Source organism: Grammomys surdaster, unplaced genomic scaffold, assembly GCF_004785775.1.
Source record: "Grammomys surdaster isolate TR1022 unplaced genomic scaffold, NIH_TR_1.0 126127, whole genome shotgun sequence".
Lineage (NCBI taxonomy): Eukaryota > Metazoa > Chordata > Mammalia > Rodentia > Muridae > Grammomys > Grammomys surdaster.
Window position 1 is genome coordinate 105,252 of NW_021620935.1, and position 12,653 is coordinate 117,904.

Genomic DNA, 12,653 nt, shown 5'->3' on the forward strand with positions numbered 1-12,653 from the left:
GCTCAGCTCACCCCAGCCAAGCTCACCCCAGCTCAGCTCAGCTCACCCCAGCCAAGCTCACCCCAGCTCACCCCAGCCCAGCTCAGCTCACCCCAGCTCAGCTCACCCCAGCTCAGCTCACCCCAGCCCAGCTCAGCTCACCCCAGCTCACCCCAGCTCACCCCAGCCCAGCTCAGCTCACCCCAGCTCACCCCAGCTCACCCCAGAACAGCCCCATGTAGGCAGTATAGTTTAGCTCTCTTCAGCCTCGATCAATGCTGTTCATCCCAGTTTGGCTCATCTTGGTTAAGCCAGCCTCGTTTAGCTTAGCCGGTGCAGCTCATTCTCCCTCACTGCAGTCTACCGCATTTCAGCCCCATCCTAGCTTTGCTTACCTCAGAATATTCACCTCGATTTAGTGCATTTTAGAAGAGCTCAGAAGCCTACCCATCTCAGATCAGCTGTGCTTACTAGAGTCTGGCTTACTGGAGCTCTCAAATGAATTTTGCTCAGCAAGCTTTTTGAGTCTGGCCTTCTCTGTCTGTTTTTTTTTTTTTTTTTGTGACTGTGGCTGGAGAGTTAGTTCAGTGGATCCTCTTACACTGACCTCGGATCCAAGCACTGTCTTTTGATACTATTCTTTAACAACCAGGAAGTATATTTACTGGCAGCTTTAAATTCATTAGACCATCTCGAGTTGTAGATCAAGAATGTAGTCTTGCTTTCCATAAAAACTAAAACCATCTTTTCTTCCAGAATCCCAGGATTGCCTTCTTAGCCTGGGTCCCTCCTCACTGACTCTAAGTTAGCTTCCATTTTAAATTCCTTCTAGATTAAAACCACTATTAAAAACCACTCAGGTATCCATTTTATCTATATTTGCTGCTTAAGAAGAGACAGAATAGATTCAAAATTCAAAACCACTGAAGTAGAGACAGCACCAGTACCTCAACTAATACTCTTAACTGAAATAATTCCAGACAATTGCATATACTTTTTCTAAGATTTCCTCAAAATACCATGATCCCTGTAATTAATAGTTAACAGGCAACATTTTTCTTTTACAAGTTTTTCAAGGAAAGTTGAATGTGAGTGGCCCAGACAATGATACTCAAAGATGCACAAATGTCTTTTTCTCCCCCACTAAAGCAATGACTGAAGACTCAGTCCCTCTCAAGCAGAAACAATTGCAAGCTTTAAGAGCAGCAATCACAGCTGTGGCTGCCTCTGGCTTACCGTTTGGGATGCCTGCTTTCGGGGAGGTCCAGAGTCTTTGTGTGGAATCATTCCTTCAAAGCCATCAAGTCTGGCTGGTCCATGAACAGCCAGGTGGATGGGTGGCAGAAGCCAACAACCATACATTCCCAGGTCTGGGTAGTACTGGGAGACCCAGCAGCAGCCTGGTCTCAGGCCTTTGGCTAGTTCTCCAACAAGAAGCAGGGCCAGAGGGAGTTCACGTAGAGCATGTCTCTGTGGACTGGCTTACAAGCCCTTCACTGCACTGACTGACTTCAGTGTCCTCTCAAACATCAACCAGCATGTTCAACTGAAATAAGTCTAAATAATTGCATTCACTAAAAAAAAGACTTTCTCCTAAAATGAATACTCAGAAAGTGAGGTCTTTCTGAAAAAAAATTTATGAAGCCATTTTGACCAGAATGTCAAAGTCTTAATAGTAAGGCAAAACAACTAACTTGAAAAAAATCATGAGCAAAGTCACTGTAAATGCTTTGAGTATTGGAAAAAGAATTGAATGGAAACCAATAATCAAGAGGGAAGAATAATAAAGTAATTTAAAAAAGTTTTCTAAATGTATTAGAAATTAAAGACATTAAAGTCCATCAATTTCTTACATAACCTAATTTTGAAAATGAATACATTTTAGAAGCTGATAAGCTTAAGTTGGGGGAAACTAGAACTCCTCAAGCTAAAATTAAAAGGTTGAACTCGCTAAGTTAAAAGAGGACCTTTCCAGTTTCGGCTGAGTCCTCAACTTATTTTAGAAATGCAAATCACCCAGGTGTTGTTTTGCTCAGCCTGGACTTTCAGTTCTGTGGGGCTGGACAGAGCATTTCAAAACCACTTCTTCAAACCACAGCTAGAAGTTTACCTAGTGGTTTTATTTTCCCTTCCCCAAATAGCCTTGCCACATGACCTGCTTCCTGCCAGCTGCTGCAGGTGTCCCGATCGGCCATCTTGACTCCAACTCAACAGTGCTCAATTCATTTAAAAACTATTTTAAACTTAATTTATTATTGTCAAAAGTCAGTTCTGAATAGGGCGTGAAAAAGAGCCTCATTCCCATTCCTTGGTTAAACTTTCTGTAATATCAATTTAACCTGACTTCAGAGTGACAAGAATTTTGGACATTTTAAAAAATGAATACTGGAAAACTCTCACACATTTTAAAGCCACAATATTCTAACTATTTTTTCCTTAGGAACCACCTTAAAGGTAAAAACAACATCTTCTAAAAGGCAAAAACAACATCTTCTAATATTCCATACACATACTTCTGTGCTTTCTTTGAAAGCTGGACTTCTGTAGGCTCCACCAGATTCCTCTGGGTAGTAGCTACCCTTTTGAGACTGAGACTAGATGCCTTCCTTCCTTGACCCATTCACTAAGACAGGTCTCTTTCCAACAAATGAAGTTTTAAACAATCTAGTGTGGAACATTCCTCACAAATCTAAGGAAGGTGTCCCACTCCACTCTTTGTCCCTGTCCATTGGATACTGTACAAATGCTGTCACAGAGGTGGTCCTGAAGTACATTTCTCAGCTAACACTGTTACTCTAAAAACTGAAAATCTCCAACCACAGTCCAAACTATCCCTCCAGTCATGAAATCTTTTTAACAATCTCCCTCAAATGAGGCTCCAAAATCCCTGCCCCATCATCCAGGGACTCCACCAACACCATCACACATATTCTTAGTTTTTCAAAGGTATGGAGATATCTATCCGCAAGCTCTGAGATCCCTAGACAGTTTAGTTCCCGCCTCTCCCAGCCAGCTCCCTCAGGGACAAATCTCCAGGATTAGTCTGTAATGCTCAGAAAACTCCATAGGCAAAGGTTAAAAATAAAGACCTGGAGAGGCCATTCTTACCTGAGGAGACGGTGACCAAGATCCCTGGACCCCAGTAGTCCATAGCATAGTAATCACAATAGTAGACTTTCCCTCCATACCCCACAAAAACCCCAGAGTCTGACTAGAATCACCCCTGGGAAACTCAGACACCATGCCGACTCCTGGTGTCACACAAGAATCAACCGTTCAAGACATTGTTCCACACTCTGTTCCCTGCCTGGGCGGAAAGGCCCCTGGACCCGTCATTAGTCTTTAAAGTGACCTATATTCCAGCCTCACCTCTGAGAAACCAGACAGTCACTGACCTTGAATTGCCACCATAAACTGTTAGCCCCTAATTGTCACAAGAGTCTGATAGACCCTGGACAGGAGTCTGCCCCAGACTTCAAGCCTCAGCCCGGCAGACCCCTCATCACATTACAGTTCTGATATCATCACAGACCAGCAGGTAGAGATCCCTGACCCAGACCCGTGTCTCAACTTTGGGACAAAGGGGTCACATCTTGGTTCCCATTTGCAGGGAGTCTTGGTCCTGAATGCTCAGAATTCCCCCCAAATGCATTTAGAATGGAAGAAGTTAGGACTCACCTGAAGAGACAGTGACCAGAGTCCCTTGGCCCCAGTAAGCAAACCAGTTGTCACATTGTGACAACAATGATAAGACTCCCGACAAGAAATAGTCCTTGGCTAGGGATTATCTCAGATGGAGCCCAGTGAGGGACAAAGACAACATAGAAGAGAGGGACCTAGTGGCAATCGTAGCCAGGCTCCCTATAAATCTCTGGCCATAAAGTCTGGGAGCTGAGGATGTCTGTCTGTGTCAGCCAGGGACCCCAGAGACCCTTCCTGACTCCCAAGGTATCCCTAGTCTTTCATGACCTGAAATTCAGATACGCACATTTCCTCCAACAAATGCAGTAAAAATCTGTCTAAGCTGAATAGAAGAGAGAGGTTGTAAGGACTCACCTGAGGAGACGGTGACCATGGTCCCTTGTCCCCAGTAATCAAAGTAGTCACAATGTCATAGACCCCTTTAGTGGGCATACAAAAACCTCTACATCTACCCATGCAGTCTAACAACATAAAAGCCTATTTTCTATGATTGTCACTGTCCCGCAGGCAGCTTCTGTCTGCCTCTTTTCCTGGGAGCAAAGATCCCATCCTTACAGAAAAGCTTCTGCACGATGTAGAGTGTGGCAGATGGCCTGAGGAGACAATGATCTGGGTTCTTGTGCCCCAGATATCAAAAGCATTGCACAGGGACATGGTCCCTGCTCCTGGCCAAACTGACTCCCATCTGGACTGGACACAGATTATGTAGGGACCCCAGAGGCTTGGCTGATTGCCATTGATCGAAGATAGGAGCCAATAGAGGAGCACTTACCTGAGGAGACGGTGACTGTGATTCCCTGGCCCCAGACATCAAAGTACCAGTAGCACAGTCTCTGTTCTGCCTCTGTTCCTATACTAAAACTCTCTCCTGCCTTGGCCCATCTGAACCCCACAGTCCCCAGATGTAGGACTCACCTGAGGAGATGGTGACCTGAGTCCCCTAACCCCAGCCATTGGAGTAATTATAGACACAGTGAAGTAGCCCTCCTTCCAGGGCCATTGAAGCTCAGCCCAAAGTCCCTTGGAGTCCCCAGCGGGATCCAAGTCTCAGAAACTCAGATGTTTGGAGAGATCTCCACCTTAACTCAGCAGGATGGGCACACCTGTAGGAAGGTATCTTTCAGGCTCGCCTTGGCTAGCATAGTGAGATCCTGTAAAGAGAGAAGAGAAGAAGGAAACAGGAGAAGGAGCAAGGAAAAAAGAGAGGGAGCTGCATCTACCCTGTACTCTGAGTAAAACCCACCTGCCAGCTCTGGCCTGGGATCCTCTTGGTAGTCCTTGGCAGCATACTGCACCCACCCTTCTGATGCCTTTGTTTGCTTATCCTTTCCTTATCCAAGATCAGTCCACAGTAACTCGCTCTCCTCTGCACCGTCTCCTGCCCTCCAGAAAGCTACCTTTTCTCTCAGATCTTCTTTCTTTCCCCAGCCTTCTCAAGCCTCTTTACTTCCTCACAGCCCAGACTGCCCCTGAAAAGCTCTGAACAGAAGGTTTTTGTTGAGCCACGAGCCACTGTGGTTCCAGTTAGCACTGTGGTGCTCTGCTTAGTCAAAACCTTGCACCAGTCACAGACCACAGGGACTCTGAGTCTTAAACCTCGCACAGGGTGTGGATATCACCCAAACTGCCAGTCATCTCTTGAGTCAGGGACCAATGATTTTTCTCAAAACAATCACTGAAGTTCTGGAGCCTGTGGGGCTTTTCTTCTTTTTATAATAAGAGCAGATGGAGGTCCATCTGTCATTCTCTTGTATCTGAGTTGTTTACCAACTATGGAGAAAGGTCTGTGATGGCGGAGGTGGGATGTGCCCCTCCCTGGGAAGCCATGGAGGTACCTTATCCACCATAGGTACCTCTATAGCATATTTGAGTGCCTGTCAGGCACTCAGACTGCTCTTTGCTTTCTGATCCCACCTCTATAGCAGGAAAGTGACTCAGATTAAAGTCTAAAGTGTCACTCTATTGTCGTGATGGGGCAGCATCTCTGGTGCTGTGTCTCCTATGTCCAAGATGGATGTGTCCTCACCTGGCCACTTCCAGAGCTCTGGTTATCAGCAAGGGGGGGGGTCCTCAGATATGTCCTGCGTGGTACAGGGGAGGAGTTGAGTGCTCTAAGAGAAGGTTCTTTGGAAGTGGTCTCCTCCTGACCCAGGGGGCCACCCCAAGACAGGGAAAGTGTGTATTTAGTTATGTGAGTTGGTTCAGAGCTGGACCCTATAGGTCAGCAGTAGGTGCTTAGGGAATATAGATGCTTGTAGCTCCAGGCTAGACAAAAGACTCTGGTAAGGAAGCATCCAGAGGCCATAGATGGGGTAGGGTGAGCAGGAGGGGAGGCGACTATGGCCTGGGGACCTAGGGACACGGAAAGATGGGTGAATAGGAAAGGTAGTGTCTATGGCTTGGAGACCTGGAAAAATGGGAAGATGGAATGAACAGGATGGGGAATGGATCGAGGTCTAGAGGCTCCCTTCCCTATACTGTGTTTTAGAGCTCTAGGTGTAGGGAAGAGGAGAGAGCCAGCCTTCATTGATCTCTTGGCTGGGATCCTGCTCTGTAGATGGCCTCTAGATCTCAGATCCCCAAGCCCCGTCTACTGCCAGAGTCTCTGTTCTCTCAGGTCTAAATTAGGTGGTCTCGTGAGAGAAGGAGGAGTGGAGTTATCTCAGGCTTTCTAGGGAGCACCTGCCCCTGCTGTAGTATCTCAGTTACTGACAGGGGCATGGCAGGTCCCTTCCCAGACCACAGTCTGGGCCCTCATAAACTTTCTTCCTCACTCACTATAGAGATCTAGTTAAGCTACAGACACTATTGTCTGCCTGGGTCTTAGTCCTTTCCTGTGAAGCAATATGCCTTGTTGGCTACAGTGTGACAGGATCTGACCTCCCAGAGGAAGCTTTGGCTTTTCCTCTAGCTCCCCAGCTATGCAGAGCCACTTGGATCAGTCTACCTATCTACACTTCTGCTCTCTGTGTGGCTCTTCTGTAGTATCCGTGGTCTATGTCTGAAGATCATCTCTGCCCTACTATGGGCATGTGCCAGGAAAACTACATGTGTTTGTTCTAGTTTGATTTTCTCTTGCTGTGATAAATATCACAACCAAAAGCAACTTGGAGAAGAAGGGGTTTATTTTACCTTTTAACTTACAACCAATCACTGAGGGAAGTCAAGGCAGAAACATAGGCAGGAGCTGAAGGAAAAGTCATGGAGGAATGCTGCTTATTTGGCTTGCTCCCTCTGGCTTGCTCAGCTTTTATCTACCTGTCTGTCTGTCTGTCTGTCTGTCTGTCTGTCTATCCATCCATTCATTTATTCACTTAACATCATTCCAGTTGCAGCTGTCTCCCTCTTCTCCTCCCAGTCCCAGTCTTACAAGTCCCTCCCTCCAATTACCCCTTGCCCTTCTCCTCAGAGATGGGGAGACCCTCCCTTGGGTATCAGCCTGCCTAGGGACATCAAGTCACAGCAGGACTAAGCACATCCTTGCCTACTAGGCCAAACAAGGCAGCCCAGGCAGGGGAAGGGGATCCAATGGCAGGCAACAGAGTCAGAGACAGCTCCTACTCCAATTGTTAGGGGAATCCACACGAAGACCAAGCTACACATCTGCTACAAATGTGTAGGAAGCCTAGGTCCAGCCCCCTACATGGTTGGTAAGCCCCCATTGGTTCAGGTTAATTGACTCTGTTGATCTTCTTGTGATGTCATTGACCACCCCCAGTTCGATCAATCCCACTCCCCACTCTTTGACATGACTCCCATAGCTCTGCTTGATGTTTGGCTGTGGGTCTCTGCATTTGTTTCCATCCATTGCTGGAAGAAGCCTTTCAAGAGACTGCCTTGCTAAGTTTCTGTCTGCAAGCATAGCAGAGTATCATTAATAGTGTCAGGGGTTGGCTCTCATGGGATGGGTCTCAAATTGGGTCAGTCATTGGTCGGCCATTCCCCCAATCTCTGCTCTGTCTTTATCCTTGTACATCTTGTAGGCAGAACAAATTTTGGGTCACAAGTTTTGTGGCTGGTTTGGTGTCCTCATCCTTCTACTGGAAGTCCTTCCTGGCTACAAGAGGTGGCTACATCAGTTTGCATGTCTCCTGCTGCTAGGAGCCTCAGATAGGTTCACCTCCATAGACTCCCGGGAGCCTCCTCCATCCCAAGACAAAAGGCATCTAGGAAAGGCTACGGCAAGCAAGTGAGTTTCCTGGAGATGACCCACTGTTTAGCATAGCTGTGATGGGTGCACTTTGGAAAGGCATGGCCCCAGAGACTTTCCCTCAAGATTGACCCTTGCTGCTGATGTGCCTTTCCTGCCATTATTATGTAGCCTAATGATTCATGGGCATCAGCCCACCCTATTTGGGCAAATTTCCTGCAGATCAACATGAAGATGAACTTTCATGAATTAATGCTGTTTAGATGAATAAATGAATTTATAGAATTCCTGATTTGATTCCAGTACTTTCAGGAAAAAAAACATTTAAAAGGCGATCTTAGTTATTTCGCCAGAAATATGTATTTAAATTCAAGAAGAGATTGCATCCCCTCCTCATAGAATAGTAAGTAAAGGCTGCATAATAAGGAATACACGGGGCTTTCATAAATTGCATTAAGAAGAGAAACAGGCTTGGAGAAGATTTGTGGTCAAGGAAAAACACTCATTCCAGGTCAGGTCTAAGGATGAGGATGTGCACTATGATAAAGCAAGGCCATGTGAAACTGTTGCTTTGAACTTATAATGAGCTTATAGAATGAAGCACTGCTTTGAACTTACTATTGACATCCTTCTGTAACTCTCCCTTTGGGTAACATCTTATCTATGAGGTCATTTTATAAGAACTTTTGTCTAAGAAGGTACAAATTGCCAGAGAGAAGAAACAAAGTGATTGTTGGAGCTCTGCTCCATCCACCAAATGTACATATGTACACATACACAAATGTATATATGTATATGCACATATACACATGGATAAGTGTAAGTATAGATGTATGTGTATATATGTATATATATATACATATTCATAGATGTATTTATGTTTGTCTATATGTATGCATATTCAAGAGTAAAAAGAGTTCAGCGTTTCTTGCTGAGTATTTTTGCCAGTCTCAGATAATTAAGCTTTGTTCCATTGGTAGTAATGATGTCAATTGCCTCCATAAACCCTCCCTCCTTTGTCCCTGTCAGTAAGGTCTCCATCAGCTGCTATCAGTATGACCCTAATAGCCAATGCCATAACCCCCTTCATTGCCAGCCTTGGTTAGTCCTGAGATGTCAAATCTGACTTTTGACAGTCCCAGGTTTTAGGCCAGTCACAGAGATGCCCCCACCGATTTCTGTTCTTTCTCCAAGCCCTCTTCTGCCCCTGCTTCACCCACACCGGCTCCCCATCCCTACTCCCCTCCTCACCCCTTCTTCCAACAGTTTCCTCCCTCTATTTACCTCTGATATCTATTTTATTTCTCTTTCCTCCCTTGGGCCCTCCTTATTACTTGGCTCAGGCACTAAGATCAACAATTAATAAATGGGACCTCATGAAACTGCAAAGCTTCTGCAAGGCTAAGGACACTACCAATAGTAAAAAACAGCAGCCTACAGAAAGGAAAACGATCTTCACCAATCCTACATCTGACAGAGGACTAATATCCAAAATACATAAAGAACTCAAGAAATTAGACACAAACCATATAACCCAATTAAAAAATGGGGAACAGAGTGAATCAGAATTCTCAACAGAAAAATCTGATGTCCAAGAAACATTTAAAGATGTTCAATATCCTTAGTCATCAGAGAAATGCAATTTAAAACAACTCTGAGATTCTTGCTTACGCTTACACTGTTCAGAAGGGCTAAGATCAAAAACCCAAGCGACAGCACAGACTGGTGAGGATGTGGAGCAAGGGGAACATCCCTCCGTTGCTGGTGGGAGTGCAAACTAGTACAACCTCTTAGTAAATAAATTTGGTTGTATCTCAGAAAACTTTGAATATTTCTACCCCAAGACCCAGCTATACCACTACTGGGCATATAATCAAGAGGTACCCCTCTATACCACAAGGGCAGTTACTCAACTATGTTTGTAGTAGTTTTATTTGTAACATTCTGAAACTGGAAACAACCTAGATGTCCCTCAACTGAAGAATGGATAAAGAAAATATGGCACATCTACACAATGAAATACTACTCAGCTATTAAGAACAAAGGCATCCTGATATTTGCAGGCAGATGGATGGAACTAGAAAATATCATCCTGAGTGAGGTAACACAGACCTAGATGGTATGTACTTACTTATAAGGGGACATTAGCCAAAGAGTACAGGATAACCGTGCTATAACTCACAGACCTAAAGAAACTCAGTCAGATTTCTTATAAGGCCTTGGCCCTGTTGCCTAAGGATGGTACCACCCTCAGTGGCCTTGGCTTTCCTATATCAATATTCAGTCAGGAAAGTGCCCACAGACATGCTCACAGGCCAATCTGATTCTTAAGGTTTTAACTTTTCCAAATGTGTCAACTGGATAACCAAGATTAACCACTATGGTTTTGCACACATGTGTCCAGAAAGGGCCAGGTGAGGACACTGAATCTGTACAATGAGATGGCCAAAGCTGGTCCTACTGGCTAGGGCTGAGTTGGTCTCCCAGCCTCCCTCCATAGCTGAGTATCCTGGGACCCCATCTCTGGTCTTCTTTTTTGCCTGACCTTTTCTTGTCAGACTCTGTCCTGACATATTTCAGCTCCTTACAATATGCCTGTTCATCTCCACACAGATTCTATCCTGAGTATATAGTTCTTGGTGTGTCTCTTCAGATTGACTCAGCTGAGAACTGGACATCTAGGGAGATGGAAAAGCCATCCTGGACATTAATCCCAGGAATTAGAGAGGGTCTATTGTAGAGCTGCTCAGAGCAGTTGGTGAGCTGTTGGTATCCCAATCAGGTGTGGAGAGATGAGAGAGAGAGAGAGAGAGAGAGAGAGAGAGAGAGAGAGAGAGAGAGAGAGAGAGAGGCAATATTTACTCCATCATTAAACTTTTAAATAAAGATGTACGGCACAAGAGATATCAGACATAATGGTTGGAATGTGCTCAGTAGACACTGGGCAATGGTCATGCTTAACTGAGGGTTTCAGGTCTTGAATTTTGGGCCTCTGAGCCTTAGTGTGCCTGCCAGGCTCTGGCAGCATTGTTCTAGGGCCTAGCCTTGCATGGCCAGGCAGCTGGAATAGGAATATTGTAAAATGAATTACTTTTACTCTAAGTGTAAACTGAATTAATCTGGTAGCTGAATTTCTTGACCTCTGAGAGTTCCCAATAAGCACATAGATAAACAAAGATTTATTTATAACCATCTATTGGGATACCTGGGCAATACTGATTTGTATTAGCTAATCTGGCTACTTCCAAGCCAAGATGCCATGATATTTACATATTATTGTTGAATATTATATGGCATTTTTGGCTTCATATGTTTTTTTTCTCATGGTGCCTTCATGGACCCTCTTCTTGTGGCTGATCTAAATCTCTCTCTTTCTTCTTCCCCTGGCTGGTGGAAGTCCCACCTTATTCTCTATTCTGCCCAGCCATTGGGGGATCAGCATTTCTTGACAAAGAATGAATAAATGGTAAGAACTGTTTACACAAACTTGAGACAGGAGACTCTTAGTATAAGCGTTATGATGGTATTGAATGTTAGATTGAAACAAGATGTGAGAGCAGAGAAATCAGCATTTGAATAACACAAGAGCAACTTTTACATAGTACACAAAAACTTTATGCCTACAGAATACTCCTGATATCAAGGCATGGAAGAAGGGGAGTACTCCTGATGGTAGAGTGTATTGTCTCTAAGTTTGACTTCAGATTGCCTGTGCCCAGGAGAGGGGTTTTCCATGTTCTTGAGGCCTCTAATGTCTGGGTACTTCACTCTAGAAGGGAGTCTCCTAGATAAATATCAAGAAGATAAACCTTCATTTCTTTATCTTTGGTCAGATATAATTCAAGAACACATACACTGGCAAATGTAACAACTGTCATAAGTTACTAAGAGAAATAATTAATTAAAGGGCTAAGTACAAGGGATAGGACACTGCCTCATCAGTTATTTGTCAGGGAAGCTCTACCATGTAGAGGTCAATAAGAAGTTCATCTTCGGCCATCTGCCATCTCCAAAGGAAGATTAGATCACCCTTCTTTTTTTAAAAAATTGGATATTTATATTTCAGATGTTGTCCCCTTACCCCATTCTGCCTCCCCCCCAGGAACCCCCTATCCCATTCCCCTCCTCCTGCTTCTATGAGGATGTGCTCCCATCCACCCACCTACTCTCACCTTCCCATCTTCGAATTCCCCCACACTGGGGAGTCCAGGCTTCCCCGGATTGAGGATCTCTTCTCCCACCTAAGTCCAACAAGGCCATCCTCCCTATGTATACAGCAGGAGCCCTGGGTCCCTCCCTATGTGCTCCCAGGCTGGTGGATTAGTCCCTGGGAGCTCTGGTTGTTTGGTATTGTTGCTCTCCCCATGGGGCCACAAATCCTTCCAGCTCCTTCAGTCTTCTCTCTAACTCCTCCATTGGGAACCCCATGATCAGTTCAATGGTTAGCTGTGAGCATCTTCCTCTGTATGTCAGGCTCTGGAAGACCACTAAGGAGACAGCTATATCAGGCTCCTGTCAGCATGTACTTCCTGGCATCCACATCAGCATCTACCTTTGGTGACTGCACATAGGATGGATACCTATGTGGAACAGTCTCCAGAGGGCCCTTTCTTCAGTTACTGTCCCACATTTTGTCTCCATATTTGCTACCATGAGTATTTTGGTACTCCTTCTAAGAAGGACCAAAACACCCACTCTTTTGACTTCCTTCTTCATGAGCTTCATGTAGTCTGTGAGTTGTGCTTTGGGTATTGTGAGCATTTGGGCTAATAGTCAATTATCAGTGAGTGAATACCATGTGTGTTCTTTTGTGATTCGGTTA

General features: G+C 44.9%; 2 gene segments (V, D, J or C); both read right to left on the minus strand.

The window, feature by feature from the left end:
- LOC114611830 overlaps window positions 1-4,159 on the minus strand; it is a 10,094-nt gene extending 5,935 nt beyond the window's left edge. Inside the window, 1 exon segment of the C gene segment in view lies at window positions 4,036-4,159. Coding sequence covers window positions 4,036-4,054 — 19 coding nt within the window.
- LOC114611832 overlaps window positions 1-4,555 on the minus strand; it is a 23,054-nt gene extending 18,499 nt beyond the window's left edge. The window contains exon 1 of the C gene segment in view: window positions 4,454-4,555.
- Window positions 4,556-12,653: the final 8,098 nt, after the last annotated feature.